Source organism: Cavia porcellus, unplaced genomic scaffold, assembly GCF_034190915.1.
Source record: "Cavia porcellus strain 051 isolate PalLab524CR breed Dunkin Hartley unplaced genomic scaffold, mCavPor4.1 scaffold_15, whole genome shotgun sequence".
NCBI classification, from domain to species: domain Eukaryota; kingdom Metazoa; phylum Chordata; class Mammalia; order Rodentia; family Caviidae; genus Cavia; species Cavia porcellus.
In genome coordinates, this window is record NW_026947498.1 from 43,045,645 (window position 1) to 43,068,205 (window position 22,561).

The following is a 22,561-nucleotide window of genomic DNA, read 5'->3' on the forward strand; positions in this document are numbered from 1 at the left end:
TATAATATTAATTATTTAAATAATGTTAATGTATTTTTTAGTTGAGAAATTCATGCAAGCTTTATCTGTTCACTTCCAGTTGTGTTGCTGGATACAACTACTGTGCTGGGCGAACTAGGATGGAAGACGTATCCATTAAATGGGGTGAGTTTAAATATGTTAAAATTCTCATCCTCATTAGGTTTTATGGACTTGGGATAAATGAAAAAACAGATTTTTGGTACTCTTTTATATCCCTTTTGGTATAAAGTTTAAAGTCATGTGAAAGAGATTAAACTATAAATGACAAGTTGACGGGACTTATATGTAAACATTGTTTTCCTCTATATTATAGTAACTGTTGTGTTTTACACATAGTAATGTTAGAATTCTGCTTATACAAATTTTCCTCAGAAATAAATTTCTATATGTAATATCAGGACATTTTTTAATAAATGTTTTCATATGGTAATCTTATATGAATTTGGAGAAATAAAACTAAGAGTTTTATAAGCAAATTGTAAAAATATTAACAATTTGGATTTTAATACACTAGGACTCTACTAAAATAGTATTTTAATTTGGCAGAAAGATACTTTGTGTTTAGGTTTTTGTTAACTGGGAGTAGTTGCTTTTGAAAGCTTACAAAAATGTATAATTTTTGTAATAACTGTTTTCCAGAAAGTAACATTTTACCTATGATAGTAGTTGAATTTTTATGTTTTATCTTTTCTGCAGTTTTTTATACTACTTCTTTTTGTATCAATCTAAAATGAAAGAGCTATTTTTGAAGATTTTTACTTAGTTTGTTTTTTTCTATTTAAACAAAATATTCAGCGATAAAAACAGATGTTTTCTGCTACATCTCTTTTAACTTTTTTTCTTGGAAATTGTATTTTCTTATCATATTCTTTGTTGATATTATTACCTTGTTTCTTGTAGTATATCTCCAAATTTAAATCTGGAAATTAGATATGATTTTAATTTTTTATAATCTTACTAAAATGATGTTTGAATTTAATATTTTCATCAAATGCTATTCATTAAATATGCATTTTTAAAAATCCTATGAAGAGTTGAATCTTCCTCTCTTTAAAACCTTATTTGCTTTAGATTTATTTTTTTCTGTGATTTTATTATTTTATTATTTTCTTTTTTCTAGTAGATAGCTCATTAAACTACCTCTGAGAAATAACCTTTTAAAATAAGATGTGATTTTTTTTCCTTTTTCTATGAAAATTAGTAACCACCAACATCTTTTTATTAACTACGTAGTGTTTGTCCTTAAGAAGTTAATGAATCTTTCATGTGGTATACTCTTTCAATATCTATATAACTTGAAAAAATATATATTTTTATATATATATTCTCAATAAATAAAACAGTTTCTAAGTCCTTAACCAATGAGTAGATAGTTCAGAACTCTTATATTTTGTTTACTAAAAATAGATAAAATTTTACCACTGGCTTCATAGTATCATAGATAAAAATCATTAATGGGGGAAAAAGGTTTTGATCTTCTCTGCTAATTATGCGCATGTTGATCAAGCTTTATTTCAGATAAAGCTGGTAGCCAGGAGATGCATAGACTTACAGCCACAGGTGAAATTGCTGCTGTCAGTCTGGTTTTGATTTTTTTCCTAAACTACTTTTAATGTGTTATGGAGAGATAGGGCAGAATTGTTTGAGGAAGTGTCGCTTATGCTACAGTTTTCTGTTTGATAGACACAGTCCCTAAACATTTCACATTTTATGGTTCTTTGAGGTATGCCTTACTTCTGTTTCTCTGGTGGAGAATCCCAGTTATTAAAAAAAAACAAAAAACAACATAAAATACCAACAGATATTTGGTATTTTATAATAACAATAGCCAAGTAGTTAATGATAAATTCTCATGCTAAGATAATTCTGACTCATGTGGGAGTACTTTTTACTTTTGTGTTATATTTGACTAATTTAGATTTTTCCCATTGATAATTTTAATGGTAGTATAAAATATACAATTTGGGCACTGCATGTTAGTATTACCAGAAGGAAAAAGAGGACTAAGAAAAAGAAAAGACTGTATTAGAAAATAAATGACGGAGTAAAGGAAAGTGTGATCAAAACTTAGTATTTATCACATACTAGACTTTGCTTCAAACATTTTACTCACATTAGTCCTATATATCAAGTGTAACTTATCCTAATTTATAGATGTAAAATTTAAACTCAGATATGTTAAATAATTTTTGCAAGGTCACAGAGCTAGGAAGTAGTATAACAAAAATCCTTAGACAGACATGCCCTAATCTCGAACACTTATGGATGGTTATTTCACAGCAAGTTATTTTTTACTTTTTCTAAGATTGTGCTCTGTAAGAATAAAGACTTTATGGCGAGGGAACTAACATATGAATTCAGACATTAAAAAGTAAATTAAAGACATAAATTGAAATATTACTGATAATATGAGCTATATTACTTTTAGATTATCCACAAGAACCATATATGAAAATTGTTAACAGTAGGAATATTTGAAAATTGGAGAACATGGACTAATTTTATAACACATGTAGATGAGGCAGTATAACCCAATCCTAACCCTAAATTAAAGGGAATAGAGAGAAATAGTACTTAAGTTATTCTTTGTAATGAAGAGAATTAACTATTTAATGGAGTTTTCCTTCATGCTACTTACAGACTAAAACAAGCAAGGAAATAATCACTAAGAAAGAAGAACTTTGAAAAGAAACTACTAAAATGCAAAAGTTAAAATAATCTAGATATAAAAGATTAAATAACTTAAAAGTCCATGGGGCTCATATATCAGTTTATAATATTTAAACTATTATTTATATACACTTTAATTTTTTTTCATTAAATGTATTTGAAGTAGCATATAATTTTAAAATTCTCTTTCATTGACCCATGCAATTTAAGTGGCCATTTTAAACTATTTTAGACACAACTTCAGTTGATTTATGAATATCTTGTGAGTGACAAAACTATACAATCATAGTAGAGAATTTGTAGTATAAAGTTTATCTGATGTTTCTGTGAAAAATGTGTTTTCTAGGAATAATTTTAGTTGGAAATATTGTCTTAATGTAAAGACTAAAACTATTTGTAAAGACCTATAAAGCACTACGTAAAACATAGGAAATTAATCGATATTTCCATAGATCAGTCTGTGTCCCTCTCCCTTTCTCTCTCCTCTCCATTTAAAATTTCTTTTTGCCATGTGCCCTGTTAGTAGACTTATAAGAGATATTCTAGCCTAAAACATTTTTGGTTTATAGCAATCAGACTACACAACAGAAAGTGTCCTCATGTAGTTTTGTGTATTTTTTTGTGAAACAATATTAAGAGGAAGAGTTAATTATGGTCATAGAAATTTGAGAGTGAGGAGAAAAATAGTCACCTCCTTTTTATAAACTCTGCAACACATCTGAAAAAGAGCCACCTTTTCAGGGAAACGGAATGGCTGGCTCAAAGGTACGAAAATATGAAATGTGAACTCTTTATTTGTGACTCCTGTACATCAGTTCTTACAGAATTCTTAATGAACAGAAAGCTTTAGTAATGCTGAGGTCATTTGTCTGGCCAGAATGCAAGGATCTGGTAAAAACTTAGGCTGTGATCATGGGCAAAATTATAGAGTGAAAGAATTTTAGTATCTTAATTGATCTAAATATTACATTTCTCAGATCCATCAAGTAAAAGTAAAAAAAAAAAAAAAAACTTACTGGATACTGCAAAAATTACTGAAGTACTGTATCCTTTTGTTTAATACAGTAATTTAGGCTCTCAGAAATGAATGACCCTCTTGGAAAATGGAAAGAAAGGGTACTCAAAATACAGAGCACATGACTTTGCTGATACTGGGAATAAAGTAAAACTGATTAATTTCTGAAGATTATGGTTGAAGCTTAGTTTTATAAGAGATAATTGCATTAGGGAATTTAGGAAGTACTGTTCCTTAAGTTTACACACTGTATTCTGTTTTGCTTTTTGTTTTTGTTTTCTGCCACCTTTTTTTTTTCTCTTAAAAAAAAAAAGAATTCTGTGTTGAATAATTCAAAAATACTCACAAACTTTCATTTTTATCTGTCAGTGTTATACACTAAATTAATTTTATCTATTCCAGCAAAGTAACATGATAACCATTTTTGAATACATTTTTTTTTTTTTTTTTGTCTTTTATCGGTACCAGGGATCAAACTCATGACTGCCTGCTTGCAAGGCAGGCGCTTATGCCGCTGAGCTAAATCCCCAGCCCCCGTAATATGATTACCAACAAAAGAATGTACATACATAAAATTTTTCTTTGTAACAATAGATGTTCTAAATTAATACTGAAGAAGCATTTTTACATCCATTAAATATAGGTGAATGCTTTGTCTTTGTGTTTACTATGAAGAACTAATCCTAAATCTTACTCTAGTAAATCCCAAATCTTACTCTTGTAAATCCTAAATCTTACTCTGGTAAATCCTAAATCTTACTCTGAAAAAATTGAAGGGCTACCTTTAGTTCTTTAAGACTTCTAAAAATGAGATGATTTTAATGCTAATTAAACCAAAACACAGAGACACACAGATACAGTTTATGTAGTAACATTGTATAGAATAAGAAATTGAAGAATATATATCCTTAAATTATTCTTCTGCTCTGAAAATAAATAATATAAATGTTTTAAAACATTAACTCTTGTGTCTATTCTTTTCTTTTTGTTTTTTTTTTATTTTTTTGATTTAGTTTTAGCCATTGTAGAACATTATGAAGGATAAAATATAGTAATAGTAACAGGATCTGTAGTTAAGTATAATATTCGAAATCCTTAATAACCATTACAGATTATGCCCCACTTTATGTCACACAACAGTGGGTATCTCATATTGGAGTAGTGTAGCTATTAACTCAAACTGGTAGTAAGCAGTTCCTCTGAACCAGAGAAATAAAAGGCTTTTTACAGTATAGAAAGGAATTTTATAATTAAAACTCTATTTTCTTTTCTTTGAGCTTCAGTAATTACATTTGATAACTTTTAAAATTTAATAGCTATGTGGTTTTATTTAAAATTTTGGGGTACTGTAATTAAAAAGATAAGCGGCTTTTTAAAAATAGCCATATACTTGTTATTAGGGGTAATTATAATTGAATAAAACCTGATAATTACTATATATCATTTCATAATAATTTTATTGGATACTGTTTAATTTATACCTAAAATTACATATAATACTATGCTTATTATTGACAGAACTTGATTTTAAGCACTCCATCAACTCATCTGAAATAGTAATGTCATCATTTATTTTTACATACAATAACATTTTAGCAAAAAAATATTTTTCATCTCTGTTGTTTTTCACTTTTGATTACCAGGAAGCAAGTTTTAAAAGCTGTGTTTAATGTATATATGGTAAGACATATATTTTTTTATATCATTACACTGATTTAATTTTCAACAGAACAATATGATTGAAATTATCAAAAAGTATGGGAAAAATACAGTGTCACATAGTCCAGTTGTGGCAAACCTATCTGTTGCAGCCAGCTGTTTGTTATCATTGAAAGCTATAAAAGATTCAACATCACTGATTATAGATAATTCCACATTTTTCTGCCAGCGTGCCTCTGGCACATGCTTATAACAGCCCCTGAGTACTTAGATGGATGAGAACAGTGAACTGAATCCTAGAGAAACAATTCCTTAGGTACCTTTTTGAGCCGGGCCCAGAGTCTCAAATGGAAAGTTTATACTTTGACACCTTTAGTCCTGCAACAGGTTGGGTGTTGGCGACTCATGATATGTTCTCAAGGCATCTTTCTTGTTGTCCAGTTTCATAATCTCTTCAAGAAACACATGTCCTTTTCCCTCAGCTTACACACACTTCTTTTCTGGCCAGGATGTGAGTTATTGAAATTTTTCTGCTCTGATATATGTTCCCGATTTTCACTGTACATCTGGCTAAAAGAAACCAGCAGCCTGAATGTTCAGCTGCTTTAAAATTTCCCCAAACAGATCAATTAGTTCACCACGTTTAAACATAGACTTCTCAGTCTCCTGACAGGCACAATATGTAGATGAGTTTTTTGTCAGAATGTAACTTGCTTGGTCTCCATTCCGCAATAGAATCTGCACTCCTTTCTAAAATCTGAAGGGCAGCCTTTACTCTCTGCAGTCCTATTAGCATTCTGGTCTGCAGAATCAATCAGAATTGTTTATAAACATTTGAGGATTTCTTTAGCTTCTATCTCCAAAGCATTCCAAACATTTTCTGCAAACTACTACCAAAGAGTTGTGAACCACATTGTCAGATATAATCATACCAGTGACCCAGCATTCTAGGAGCAATTTTCTATATTGGTCCGAGTTACTTTTTGTTGCTGAGACACAATACATGAGACTCATAAATTAAAGGAGAGGTTGATTTTCCCTCAGTTTGTGGAGGTTTCAGTTCAAAAACAGGTGGCTCCAAGGCAGGGCAGCATGTCTAAGAGACATGGCAGAGAAAAACAGCTCATTACTTAGCAGCAAGACACAGAGATGTATCAAAGAGGAGAGTAGACTAGGCCCAGTAAGGCCATACCCTCAGTGACCTCCCTCATCCAAACAGGGTTCACCTCTCAAGTCACATTTAGCAGACTAATCCGCTGATGAATCTCACACACTCATGTTCCGATCACCTTCTCCAAGTCCCACCTATGAGTTCATGAGACTTTGATGGGACATCTGCATACAGTCATGACAGTCGGGTATAATCACAACAGTGACCCCACTTTCTGTTAGCAAATCTCTATATTGGTCATTATTTTCTTTGCTAGAATACAGTTCTCAGTATCCACAAATTTTTTTTTTTTTTTTTTTTTTTTTTTGGTCTTTTTCATTTTTATCGGTACCAGGGATCGAACTCACAACTGCCTGCTTGCAAGGCAGGCGCTTGTGCCACTGAGCTAAATCCCCAGCCCCTAGCATCCACAACTTAAAGGAGGGGAAATTTATTTGTGTTCGTAGTTTAAGAAATGTTAATTCATAGTCGGGTAGCTCCAAGGCAGAAACATCATGCCAGAAAGGGTGTGGTAGAGCAAAACTGCTCACTTACAGGCAGACAGGAAGTGGAACACAGGAGAAAAGCATCAGGAGAGATATATGCTCCAAAGGCAAGTGACAGTAGTCCGCCTTCTCTACCCAAGTCCAGTGATACATCCAACCTTGAATGTCAGTGATTAATCCACAGTTGACTACCCCAAGATCAGTTGTCTCTCCAAGTGTCTCTCGATTCAGTCTAGTTGACAATTAAGGTTTATTGTCACAAAATTCCTGTAATACAGTAGTTGCTGAATCCGAATTGTCCTAAAGATAAGTCTGAAAACAAGTTTTCTAACATTAAAATATTCACTGAAAGCAATTCTCTAGTAAAGCAAAGAATAAACACAGTGAAGGGACAGATAAAGACATAATTCTTGCACTTGGAATTTTCCTTTTGTTTTATGTCTTGCAAAAAATTTAAAAGCACAACATGTAAAGGAACAGCTTCTGCCATGTGATAGCTCAGCCTATTAAGCCCCGAGAGTGTGAGCTAACACACTGTGAAGCGCATCTCTGTCTCTTGGAATCATTCTTTTCAAGAGCTTGTCTCCATGGACAGCAGAGGATGCCCATTGCTGTCTGGGCACGTCCTTGTGGTGCTGAGAAAGGAGGATACAGCAGCATAGGATAAAAGGCACCCTGTGTTCACAAAGGGTGTCATCCAATTTTGTGCCCTTTGTATCTGCAAGTTTCTCAAGTATGTAATTTTCCTTTTCTCTGAAGAATTTCTTTTACCATTTCATGGAGGGTGGATCTAAGTAACAGATTTCCTCAACTTTTATTTGCTTGTGAAAATCTTTATTTCCCTTTATTTTTAAAGGTTAATTTTTAGATTAAAGAATTTTTGGTTTTGGAGTTTTTTTGTTTCATTTTTTTTCCTCTGAAGATTTTATGCATTTTATTCTGTTTATACTGCTCTTGCTTTCCTGTTTTCTGGAAAATTGAATACTTTTTATCTTTGTCCTTCTGTAAGTTAACTATTTTATGTCTCTGATATTTTCTAAAGTTTTTATTCTCATATTCTGTAATTTGAATATGATATGGCTAGGTGTATTTTTTTCCAGATATTTATGCTGAGCTTTCTCACTTGGTGTTTTCTGAGCTTTCTCACTTTCCTTGTAATAATCTCATTATCATAACTTTTTTGTCTTTATGACAAACCTCCTTTAGTATGATATTCTTGGTTTTTAAGTTTTGAAAGTTTTTAATTAACGTGTCACAGAGCTCAGAGAGATTCTTGCCTTAACCATGTCCAATTTTTGATATGGTTGTCAAAATGCATTTTTTCTGTTTTAGCAGTTTTTTTATTTACATAATTCCTTTTGATTCTTAGACTTTTCATTTCTATTTATATTATACAGATGGCATACAGCCTTCTTTTAAAATAAAGCTCATAATATTATTACCAGTTTTTTTTTTTTAATTTCAAATAATTCTAGCATTACTACCTAGTCTGACTGTGCTTTTCATGTTTGTTCTGTCTTTTCAGGCCATTTTTTGACCATTTAATATGCCTGGTAAATTTTCATAGACAAGTGGATAAATATAGTGGGAAGCGTAACACACAGGAGTTTAGTAATGCAGCGGTTAGGTGCCGGGAGGGGGAACGCTCTGGTGGCCTGTGAGGCCTTAGTCTTTGGTTGGCCATGTGTCCTAGAGTGTGACTTTTCCTAGTGCTTTTTATGTTTCCTCCACTTCCCAACATGTCAGGGGAAACAGAATGGCTGCAAAATGCTGGACTTTGGTACTGACCTTTCCACAGTCTTTCAGGTCACAATAATACCAAACAGGTGAGGCTCTGGTAAAACAGCTCTTCCTGAGAACAAATATGATAAACAGAAGACTTTGACATATTTCAGAGTGTTTCTTTTCCTTTTATTCCACAAGTGTAAACTTTTCTTCAACATTTGTTAGGAGGACCTAGTAGAAGCTCTCAGAAGTAGAACTCATGAAAGTGTGGAGCTTCCATACAATATCCCCACTGGATTTTTTAACTCATTGGCATGGTCAGGCTGAGTCACCAGGAATATGTTATAAGTCCTGTCCTAGCACTGATTCAAATCTATAGTACTTCATATTGGTGTGTTTCTGCCCTAAATTGTGATTCTTTGCATTAGTTTCTGTTTTTCGAACTTTGGAGATAGTGGATGTCTTGTGATTTTACTTCCCTGCCTGATCTAAAAAGAGTTGTTGATTTTCTAGTTCATTCACATTTTCATTTTGGGGGGAGGAAAATGTAATTCTAAGCTCCTTGTATGCTAACTGGACATAATATTACATCTTCCACAATCATGCACATATCTAATTTTTGCTACATTTGCTTAAGTAAAATTATGATTTTACTTAATTTTACCTAATATTCTCTTATAGTGAACTATCTGAAGTTCTTTAACTTTTCTCATTATTTTGTCATTAATTTTTCTCATTTGCATAATCATTTTGTTTTCAAGTTTGTTCAGTGTAAAATATCAAGATTTAATGGCTTTATGTATTGGAAATTGTCATTATATATTATAAATAAATATATTTAAGAATAATTTATAGATTTCCTGTGATGTGCAGGTTTACATAAAAATCTATATAATGAGAATATTTTAGCACTATGGTACAGACTAAGAAAACTGAACCCCTGAGGCAGATTTTTAGAACCTGTGCAAGTTTGTGCTATTAACTAAAGGAAGTGGTTTCAATAACAGGATCATATTAGTATTAACTTTAGAACTTTTAGCCATTACAGGATATAAATAACTATGGATTAATATTCAGCATTTAATATTGGTATAGAAGGAATAAGAATTTTCTCTACTAGTGATCATGTATAGATATAATCAAGGTACAAAGTTGTTAGAAAAGCATAATATTTACATATTCTTACATATTCAACAACTACATAGTTGTTGAAAAGTATCGAGTTTTAATTGATCTTTGAAGACAAAATGATATCTCAAAACTAAATAACTATGTACATTTGCATTGTTAGTGGCATAGTAATATTTACTGTGTGTTTAGATTATTTCAGTGGTTTTTCATTTTAGAAAAGAGCTATCTTTTTCCTTTAAGAACTAAAGGTGTATTTCTGTAGTGTGTCTCATTTCAATTTCTTTGTAATGCATATATAATTATGACCTTATTATGTATCTTTAATTGATTATTAGATAGTGAAATATAAACTACAGAGAAATACAGTCCCAAAATACACTATAGAAAGAAGTACACTAGAAATACTAAAGTGCTTCTCACTCTAAAAGCCATTGTCATTACAAATTATCTGAACAAAAACTTTGCAGAGAAATATTGGTTTTTGTGAAATATATGGTGCCCTACTCTCTCCAGTATATCTTAGAAGCACAAGCCTGCACACCTAAATTGAAGAGACTCATTTCATTGGCTAACAGGCTATCACTTCTCACATATGGATTTCCGTTAATGGCTAAAGTCAGATTCCTCATTTTGCAATTTAGTATTTCTCAGTTAAAGGCCAGGGCGAATAGAAACCAGAAAATCATCTCATAAAGATACACTTAACAGTGCACAGAGAAGGGATAGACTAGGGTACGTGCTGTACCACTAAGGTGTAAGTGCCAGTTCCAGGAAAGTAGGGAAAAACAGTTACGGGGTAGCCAATGAGTGGTAAGAGATGAGTACAGTAATGCAGAGGAAAAACCATGATAAAAGGAAAATATAGAATACACAGTACCTGTTGATCAATCTCGCTATTTAACTGCTAGACTGAATTCTTAGGTATTCCTAAGTGAATTACCAAATTTGACCACCGTACATTGCCAGTGTGTGCTGAATCATCATATTGTATTCTGTAGATGTGTAATTACGTGTCAATTTACAGTGAATTATGTTCATTTAGACTGCCAGGTTTTAAATGCAAATTTAAAATCTAATAGTAGTGATAGGGAAAGATGTTTATAATAAAGAGTGAAACTATTTTGAGGCCACTAGGAAAAATGGGAGGCCATACCAGGAAAAATGCAAGGCCATACATATTTTCTTGTATACAGGAAAATGTAAATCATCTTAGAGCTGCTGAATTTCTGTTATCAGCTCATGCATGGGTAAATAACTTCCCCTGCATGCACGTAATATGGAGAAATAGGTGAATGAATGTGCATAGGTTATTAGGGTCCATAAAATGATAAATATTTAATAGATAAGCAACTATGATTTGTGTCACTTCTGTCTATCTCAGAACATTCCTTCTTATTTAGCATCTTCTGCAAAGAAAATTAATCATTGCAAAAACATGTACTGTAAAATGATTGCATCTGTTCTAGTTAAGGAAGAGAAATGATGGAAAAGCAGATAATAGTGACTTAAAAAGTCAAATACAAAGTGTTTGTTTGTGTATGCAATTTCCCTTGTATTTGTTGTGCAGTATACAAGGAATATATTTTTTGGTCATTTTGCTGTTATTTAATATACAGTCATGATAATGTTTTCCTGTAAACATATTTTTAAAAAGAGATATGGCCTTCCTTAATATGTTCTTAGATTATTTGTTAGTTTTATTTATTCTCTTTGTTTTTTATAGTTATTTACCAAACTTTAACTTCCCATCTCCTATTTCCATGAAAATTTTAAGTGAATTCTTATATTGTAAAATTAAATTCAGATTATTTATCATGTACTCTAGTTGTTTTAGCTAGAATCATTAGAAATATTTATAAACCAATTCATTTATAAGTAAGTCTATATCTAAGTACAAAACAAGGGCGTACATATATCGTAAGAGATTATTAGTAAAAAGCTTAAGTAGATAAAGCATGTTACATTGGACATTTTAATACATTTATTTATTTACTATGTGGTCAGTTTTTTCTTATGCTTCACAACCAGCTACCATATCCTGTTGATTCTTCCGCATGAAGCTCTTTTAATCAGTGTATGTGCATCTGTCAGTTCATCATTAATTTGACTCCTCATTATTTCTTCTCCAGATTATTATGCTGTATCTGAGTTGTTTACTAGCTCCTTTTCCTGGTCCTTTTAACACAGTGTGTAATCAGACCTGTAAAATGAAGTTCTTACCTGTCCGAGTCTACTCTACTAAGCCCTGCTCTCTACCTACCATTTAACTTGTTGCCCTGTATTCTGACATTGTACCACCTTCTGCCACCTCCAGATTCCAGCTTTTCAAAGCTAGTAGTGTCTTCCCATGACTTCCTGTTATCTCTAGGCCTAGGGTCATGACTTTGAGTCTGGAAGGACCTCTTTTTATCTCTTGTTATTTCAGCTTTCTTGTATATTATGCTTTCTCTTGGTCATTCAAGGGACAAAAGACTCTTAACTTTTTTGGAACATTTATGGAAGGTTTAAGTAGGAAGTACCTTTTTTAGGACACTGGAAATTCAATGCCTATTGTAGGCTATATTTTGTACAATATAAATGTCTATCACTGAATTATGAATTGTTGAAATAATAGATTAAATATTTCATATTTATGTAAATTGGGAAGCATAATGACTGCCTATGGCAAATACTCAATGAGAGCTGATCAGATAGCTAAATAAATATGCAGTCAAGCTGTGTGTGGTGGTGCACACCTGTAATCCCAGCATTTTTGATACTGAGGCAGAAAGATTGCCATGAGTTTGAGACTAGTTTTGGACACAAAGTGAATTCATGGCCTCCCTGAACTAAATAGCAAGATTGTGGCTCAAAACAAACAGACAAACAAAAAAACACAACACCATTTTAGGAAAAAATGATCTAATACTAGCTTTAGGAAGAATCAACTGTGAAGGAAAAATAGATAATTATGAAAACTAAAGTATTACTTATTTTTCTTGGGTACAGGTAGAAAAGTTTATACATTGATTTAACTTCTGTATTTTATACAGTCTATTTAATTTTCTCATCATCAATTTCCTCAATAAAATGGAAGTTTAAAGGTGGATAGGGAGGTGGTTACCTACAAAATAAAAAGACTATAAAAATCTTATAAGCTAGTTAAGCAACACTAAACAAGACATAATACACTTTCAAAGAATTAATGACCAGTTTAGAACAGCTGATGATCTGAATCCATCTGGGAAATATTAACCCCAGAAGGTTATTAATCCTCTACCTTGTTATTAAGATGAAAATTAAAAAGTAGAACATATGGATCTTTAATGGTTGATAGATGGACTGCAAATTTTAGAGAATTTATATTATCCAGTCATGCTTTCAAAAAGCATAGGTCAGCATTAAATGTTAAATAGGTTTTTATAATCTGTACTCCATGCAATTAGTATTTTGAAGTAATGTACCATAGTAAGCAGAATAGGTTGTTAAAATGGTTTGACTTTGTTTTATTTCAGCAAAGCGAAACCTGTTGGCTAATAAAAGTAATGCTTAAATTTGTCTCCATCGCCCCTGTAATTAGGAAGCAATATCTACAAAAATACTTCAGTGAAGTTAAAGAAGTCCTTCACCCAAGTGTATGAAACGAGGATATGTTATACTAATAAACACACATTTCTTCTGACTGTTCATGCACCTTGAATACTGTGCTTCAGAGAGTTAAATTTAATATGTATTGTTCATTTAGATAGCTTATTTAACAATGTTTCTAAATTAATCAAATTGTATGATTATAGTAAATATAATAGTGTTGAGTATAAATTGCAAAGAATATCTTTATAATTTTCACTATAAAATGTCTCTAAGAAATTTTCACATTACAAATCTGTAGTAAATAAATGTGTACACTCAACATATTGGAGTTACATTTTGATTCCTTCTATTGGCACATGCTATACTATTTGGGTCACCATAAACCCTGATTTATCTGAAAGAGTTCTAGTTCATTTATCTTGACCTAAAATGATTATTAATTTGCCATATTCAAGATTTAAAAGTATAGTGTCATTGTGAGGTGGGATGCAGGTATACTGTACTATGCTTCGGCCCAAACCTGACACATCATTTCTTATAATGCATTGGCCAGAATGAGCCATATGTCTGTTCACAACAGTGTAAGTCCTGTGTAAAGGAAAACCCATAAATGATGGGCATCTTATTGTGTCAGTGATTAAATAAAATCTCAGAACCCACTTTTAATTTTATCACTTGAGATGTTTTTGGTTGTTGTTTTCTCCCCATACAAAATGTCCTGTTGTAAAGGTGTGAGTCTCCCAATGTATCCCTGGTTTCTCCCAGTAACTCTCATGATTATTAATTTCTCTTCTCTTTGTAGGTAAAGCAAAACAATTTATTAATGTTGTGTTTTAATTATATTGTAATTTTTACTTTTAGTGTATATTTAAGTTGTTAATCATTACCCAGTGTAGTCTTTAGCCTGGCCCTGATTTTATTCCAATTAATATGTTTCTGATTGGATATTTTTGCTACTATCTCCCATCACCTTTTTGTTTCATTTCACTCTTTCTGTCTCTTTATTTGTATTTATTTATGCATTTTGGTTTATTTTTTGTGGTCCTGGGATTAAACCGAGGATCTTCGCATTGAGTTATATCCTCAGAACTTTAAAATTATATATACGTATCTATATATTTCTCTTCTTTTGAGACAAAGTTCTGTTAAGTCAGTAAGTTACACTGACTGGGCTCAACCTGTGTGGTATTCTTTCCTCTGTCATCTTGCATATTTTAAAATTTTATATAGAAAAATTTCCATCATTTTTATCATTTATCTTAAATATTCATATTGATCTTTTCAGATATATTTTGTAATTATTTTCAGCCATATATAGTTTATCTTTCAATTGTTGATTTTACGGATTGGTCTCCACTGTGTTAGACTTCTTTAGGTTGACTCAGATCCTTGCTGCCAGCTTACTTCTGCAGATTACTCTGTACATATATTTGTTTTAGATTCTTGTCATGTGTTGATGAGAACAAAGAAAATTTGAATTTTAAGCAGGAAGAAAACCTATTATTGGTATGGAATGCATTTTAGGTTTTGGGCCTATACAAACCCTCAGGCTTTAAGACCAAAGATTCAGTGAACTTGCATTAGCAAGTCTAATTGCTTTGACTTTATATTGTTCCAGAAAGTTCTTTATTTGTTTTTATCTTGGCCACACAATTTTGATTAATTTCCAAATTTTTCCATTTTTCTTTATTAAGAAAGAGAAGAGTCATCAAAGCAAGGGGTTACAATGTCACTTTGAAAGGAAATTGTTTATTTTTGTAGATTTTTAGTTTTAGAGTCGAATAGTACTTGACAGCTTTAAATTTTTAGAGCAGTCTCTTTGCAAGACAGCGTTCAATATTTTCAAAGACTGGGAAGAATATTTCAATCTTTTTCTACTAAATGATACCACAAAAATAAAATAGCTCTTTTCTCAGATATTACTAAAGCATTTCACAAAAGAAGAAATTATTGGGAAAATGTGCTTCATTTTTATTGTAATCAAGAAAGTGCATAAATTTTTAGAAATATATTTTAATGTTCCCTCTTAAAGCCTCCACAAATGTTAACACTTGTTAACAGAGTTTTGTACAAATATCAGTGAACACTCAGCTTCAGTAGTGTACTTTAGTATGTGTTTTATATGAAGTTTCTTATAAACACACAGACATATTTGTCAGGGTTCTTGATACTGAGTAGTAAACATGCTATGTGGGTACTAGAATACCAGTTATTTCTTATAGAATATGTTTAGTTAATGATCTTGTTTTAAAACAGATCTTTTTAGGCACTAGCACAATTTGCTTCAGCTCGTCACATTTATCTTAAGGAAACAGAGATGTTACTCAAGCATTAATCCTGTCTCTTCTGTGTGTGTAGGAATGCAGGATGCAGTGTCCTCAAAAGTTACCCTCTGCATCCTGTTCCTTATAAAGTAAGAGCAGTATGTGTATCTTTTGTCCCTGAACAAGTTTTGACAAATACAAAAGCAAAGCCTAATGCAGCTACACATAGGAAACAGCAAAATACAGAGGGGAGTTAATATCTAAAATTGAAGGGTAGCTCATTGACTTCATTTTGTAAAACTCTTCTAAAAAATTAATAATTACTTCTGAGGGTGATGATTGACCTTGTGAATGATGTAAACAAAATAATATCAGGAAATCTCAGCATGAGAATACATGAATTTGATAATTTCTATCTTTGCACACGGAAAAACATTCTAAGGGAGTGAAATGGTCCTCACTGTAAATTAGCTAATGCTATTAGTTAGGACCAAACAATTATAAAGGAATAACCTTTTATCTTTCAAAGCATAAACTGTAAATTTTTAAACCTTAGGATTTCAAAATCTAAAATTAAAGAAGTATACAGTGGTTTTAAATTGTTTTACTTGATTTAGATTTTAAGGCATCAATGATGCTATAGTTAATTATTTTGAACTAAATATTGCTAAAGGAAAACATCCATTGAGAATGATGTTATACAGTGAAATTTTTACATTGCCAAAGAAGGAAAACATCTTTTAAAAATAATGCTGAAGAGTGGAAAATAAACCTTTAAATAGGGTACTACCAGAAAGTGATGCACCAGCTTTACATGTTGTATTAGTAACTTTTCAGATACTAGAATAAAATACCTGAGGCAGTTTGCTTATTAAGAGAAAATTCCGCTCACAGGTTCAGAGGTTCCAGTTCAGGACAAGGTGGGCCCATTGTTTTGTGCCTCTAGTGAGGAGGACACCAGTGATGGGGAGGCATATGGGTTGCATATTGTTTACATCATGAGCCAGCAATACTGATAACAGTGAGATCACAACTCCAGTCTTATTTGAAGGCATTCTCTCAGTGATCTAAAGACCTCTGATTAAGCTTAATCTCCTAAAGATCTTTAGCACCTCCTAATAGTGCTGCTCAGGGATCCAGCCTTTAGCACACTCATCTAAGCCACAGAATCGAGGACAGTTTTTTTTTTTTTTTAATATGTATAATTTATATTGCTCTGTAAATATTTAAATAGTGACCTTTACCTTTATAATTATTCTTAATGGTTTTATTGTGATATAAATTTTGTTAAGGGACGTCATGGTAAAGACAGTGAGCGTTGATAGAAAAATTTTGTTTTAGTGTACACATAGAAATGATATTCTTACAACCTCCAGAATGCTTTTGTGCTGTGTTAGTTTATTTTCTAGTACTGTAACAAAATACTTGAGATAAATAACTTACAAAGAATAAAAGTTTAATTGGGATTATGGTTTTAGAGATTTTAGTCCATGGTCAGTGCGCCTGCCACTCTGGGCCTTGAGTTGAAGTGGTTTATGATGGAGTGTGTGGCAGAGGAACCTGCTTTCTTTGCTGGAAAGCAAACAAAAGAAGCAGGAAGGGGCTAGGGTCTCAGTATCCCCTCAAGATCATATCAACAATGACATAGTTCCTCCCACTGGGTCACACCCCTAAAAGACTACCATTTTCTCATACCACCACAGGCCGACAACCAAGCCTTTAGTGCGTCAACCTTGGCAGAACATTCATGATCTAAACTAAGCACCTCCCTTTGTACTCTTACTCCAACTACCATGTAGTATATTTCATTGGGAAGTCAGAGTCATAATTCAGTATTTCTAAGAATTCTAGTATTCCTAGTGTTTTCCATTCATAAACTACTTAAATAATAAGTATGACCAGTGAATCTTTATCCGTGTGGGAAATTTAATTTGCAGATAATTTCAATAACTTCTTAAGTAGTTTGAAATATAGGTGAAATTTGTTATATATCTAGGAAAGTCATGACAAATTAACTCAGACGCATTGTCTTTTTTTTTTAAATTGTATTTAAGGAGGAAAAAAAAACAGAAAAAGGGTACAAATTATAAAGAATTTCAGAAAAAGTAAACGTAGGAAACCACTAGTTTAATAGATTACGTATTGTCATCTTACAAATAGTTGTTCAAGTTACAAAATTAAAGCATATAGAGTGGACATTCAAACAGTGAGACTGCAAACAGTTCTGTTCAATGATCCAATAAAACTCGGTAATATGGTTACCTATCTTACACACTTAAGTATACATGCAGTTATGTCCTTTAGAGCACTTTATTTTCCTCTCTTTTGTACAATGACAGTTACACATTTAGGGTTTTATTACTACCACTGTTCTTATTACTTTTTTTTTTTTTTGAAGAGAGTAAAACCAAATGTGACATAATAGGACAGAGTCAGTCAAATCAAAAGCATGGACATAATACATAATGTAAAAACAAAATACAAGGTGATCAACAATGGTTACTATAATGCCTCTTGCTATCTTAAAAAGAATTGCCTATATCATCAGTTATAATAAAATTGAACAAAACAGTAAAGAACAAAACCAATAAAACCAAAACATTGGAGACATTAGAGGACTTCAAAAGAAGATAATAGTTAGAATGGGTGTCATAATGAATCTTATTGTCTTCATAGTTGTTGCCTATACTTTCGAACTTGGTACTATCAAGCAAAACAGAATAGAGGAAAATCAGTCAAAACAAGATGGTGAGAGCAATACAGGGTTTCAAATCAGGTTAATAGGAAATCAAAGTTGATTACTATAATATATCCTGATATTTTTTATTTATTTTTCCCTTAATTAAAAGGATAAAAATGAAAAAGTAGATAATAAAAAGGAGATTGAGATAAAAGAGAACATAACAAATTAGCGCAGGTCAAAACATAACCATTTAAGCAAAATAGTGTTTCACCACAAGGTAATCCCGACGTAAAAGTAGTTACCATAGTGTCTCTTTCCTTAAAATCTTTGGGTATAACTTCGTATATTGTAGCATCAAACATATCAAGACAATGTAAAACCGTTCAAGAAAATGACAGAATTACAGGATATTTAGAGTCAACTAACAGAAAATGAACAAGAGTTTCTGTATAATCTCCTTGTCTATAAAAGTTTTTGTTGATATTATCACATATAATAAAATCCAATAAGATACAAAATGTTAAGACTGATGGAGACAGAAGAACAAAAACTTGATGGGACTTCAAAACAAGATGATATTAAAGCAGCAGTACCTACTATGATGTCTTGTTTTCTCCAAAATGGCTGTTCCTACCATCCAACCTTCTCTGCCTCATTTCTGTTGAGCTCTTTTTCTGTCACTAGTTGTCAGTTTGTCCTCTTCCTTTCACTTTCTGCTCCATTTATTGTGGCCTCTCTCCCACTGTTTCTGGAATCTTGGTATTTTTCATTTTTAGAATATCCTGCAGTATTGAATTTATTGTTTTATAATGCTGGAGCCAAAAATCTGAAATTAAGATGTCAAGGTCCTAGTTCCTCCAAAGAGTCAAGGAAAGAATCCTTCATTGGCCTTTATGACTTTGTTTATCGTCATTTATCCCAATACCTTAGCTTATAAAGCTGTAGTGCTCTATTTTCTCCGGATGCCAAACCAAACCAAACCAAACCAAACCAAACCAAACCAAACAAAATAAAACAAGATACCATTTTAATTCCCTAGGATCACAGTGTTTCCCACTGTGAGGCTTTGGTTTGTCCCATATTGTAAGTCATGGGAAACTAAAAGAAATTATTATTATCCGAATAGTTTTCTTCTGTGAATGAAGAGAGTATTGTTACTAATTGTCTTAGGACAGTGGTGATGAACCTATAGCACGTGTGTTGAAGTGGACTGTTTGTAACACTGAAACCTCCAAAAATTTCACCTTCACTGCCCTAGGATAATAAGTATAAATAAATCATTTAGTTCTCCTAGGTATTTATTAATGTACTGATAGTTTTATTGGTAATTAAAATAATTACCACTCTTACATGTCTTAGGAAAGGAAAAAGTTATGATTCAATAAAGCTTCTCTCAATCAGTTGTTAATATTTCCCAATAATATTAAAACAAGAACTCAATTTATAATGACTCAGTTATAAGAAAGTTTCTAATGTAGATGGATGATTGCACCAGCTGAAGCATTTGTTTTGTGAAACTGCTCAGAGGAGAGAAACTCCATATGTAATTTATAGTGCAAAGTAAATGCTACTGTTTATTTAATTTACAAATTACCATAATGAATTAAACACTATTCTTGCATATACATCATTTTTATTCCAATTGGTTGGATTACTGCAAAAGGAATTAAATATTACTAAAACTCATCAGAATATCATTGAAGCATGCTAAAGATAAACTGATTTAAACAAAAGTTAACCAAGGTGATACTACTTTGGAGCAAAAGTATCAAAGTTTTCATTTTGCAACTCTTTCAAATAACTGAATATTCAGTTATATAAGATATTTTTATGGGTGTCAATTATAATAAATGATGTGCTGAAATAAGAATATTTGAGGAATATGCTTTAGAGTCCTCAGTTATAAGAAAAAGAATCAAAGTGGGGCTAAAAGAAAAGACACTGAAAATAATGAACACAGAAGTATAGGAAATTAGAAATAAATAAAAGAGGACTTTTGAGAAACAAAAATATGTCGACAAACAAATCAGAAAGAGAGGATTGATTTTGGAATTTCCTCATTGTGAGTAGAATGAATGTTACTGGCTTAGTAGCTTTATTTAAAGTGGTTTTGCTGCAGGAATGAGCACTGGCATATGGCTGTGCAATTCAGTGTCCTATTTATCTCTGTCATGTTCCTTCAAAGACTGATTTCAAAGAATTGTTTGTTAGGAGATAGAAGACAACTGATTAATGACATCCTTATAGTCCTCTAGCTAGTCCTCTAACTACAATGCAAAACATGTAATGTTGGTGGAAACAAGTAGAATATCCATGAATTGTTTCATTTTGACTCTTAACCCAAATAATACATTAACCATTGTAACAGGCTACAGGTCAGAAATTAGATAGGAGGTCTAATTTCTTTGATCAGTGATCTGTCTAGCTACACATTTGAGTAAGAATGGAAAAGAACAGATATCACTTCTGTTACAAAAGATGGGATACTTGATAACCAAAGGGAGCCTACTAGGAGAGGATAAAATGCACAAGGAAAAAGACTTTATATGAGACTATATAGCTTTTTTGTCAATTGTGGTATTTCCAATAGCCAGGAGAAGCTCTGCTACAGGCACCATAATTTAATTCAAGTGGAGTAATGTGACTAACAGCCCAAACATTTGAGTGTGTGGATGAGAAAGCAGCACACACACTGACTGTCAAAAGGAAGATAGGTGGATTTCTATGTGTGGACTTGGAGGATTGTCATGATGTACATACACTTTCGTGCAAAATCCCATTTCAAGGCTCTCTATTGTGTAACCTTATTTTTATGATAATAATACTGTAAATATCATGCTATCATAGAAAATTAGATGAGTATCTTTCAGTTTTTTATACTGTGATATCTAAATTCAGGATTAGATTGAAATGACTCTGCAAAGTGACTTTTTTTAACTTTGTATTTTTGAAAAAGGAATAAAGTAATAGATGATATTCATATTGAATTCTGTATTTTGTTATGAGCAAACAAATGCTTGAACCACTAATTAAGACAAGATTATTCAATTTAAGGTGACATAATAAAACAAAATTACATGATTTATAACTTGAGTTCGTAGTAAGGGGACAACCCTCTTGTGTTCATCTGGGTAAGCATGTTGTCTTAGTTCTTAGAGCAAAGAGGAATGAGGGTCAAATTGTGGTGGTGGAGGTGTCAAGGGTTACAAATTTTCTGCTGTCAAGCAGAATAAGGGAGATTTTGGCTTCATTTTCTGTATGAGATTTTACAAGTATAATTGTAGTTTTTTAAGAATTTTAAATCTACCCCAATCACTTTCTAGTGAGTCATAGAAACTGGTATAATCAACTATCTGGATATAATTGACCTTATGAATTATGTGCTACTTATGCTATATGTAAGATTCAGCTGCCCAAAAATGTATGTTTATGTATTATACTTAACAAATAAATATTGGAGCCATAAAGATACTGGTTTACTACAGAGGGTGTAGATTGTTAGGCCAGTGTCTCAGAAAGTACTTCCATTTTAATATAATTGTATATTATACACAACTAATGAAGATGATGAAAGGTAGGCAAGATACAGACAGGATGCAACCGTGGGCTATCTCAGCATCCTCGAACATTTTGTGTGATTCCTGCATTATGAAGAGTGGGCACACTTGCTATTAGATTGAGCAGGTATTTGGCAGACAGTTATTTTTTTTAAAAAAAATATCAGTATTAGCTAAGTAGGACAGCCATGACCTTCCTAGTTAGTTCAAACGCAGATAATTTAAAATATTCACCCAGTGTTAGAAACCAGAAGAGTAAAAAGGGAAATGAATATGCATGAAGATCAGTAACTGCAGAATATTACTATCATTCCTAAGGTTGTGGGGCAGAAGGAGAAAGTGATTCCTCTGTGCTCCAGGACAGTGCCCAGTGGCCACTTCTGCTACCCCTCTCCTTTTCAGCAAGCTGAGAGTCACAGATGCACTAATGTAAGCTTGGCAGCAGAGTCTGGCTGCATCTACTGGACTAACCTAGACCATTGCTGGAGTCCACACCTCAGGCGCTCCTGGTGCATCACCTGGAGTCAGAGCCAGTGAGCACTGTGTTATAGAGACTTGAACTAATGCTACATCTGCTGCTGATTCAAAAGCAGACAAGGCCAAGTGTCGT

General features: G+C 32.3%; 1 protein-coding gene across 9 annotated transcripts in view; it reads left to right on the forward strand.

The window, feature by feature from the left end:
- Nucleotides 1–22,561, forward strand: part of Epha6 (EPH receptor A6) — an 806,211-nt gene that overhangs the window by 58,902 nt on the left and 724,748 nt on the right. For all 9 annotated transcript variants that reach the window (XM_063224800.1, XM_063224799.1, XM_063224791.1 and 6 more), the window contains exon 2: nt 80–144. In XM_063224800.1, coding sequence (XP_063080870.1) covers nt 80–144 — 65 coding nt within the window. The remainder of the gene's footprint in view (nt 1–79; nt 145–22,561) is intronic.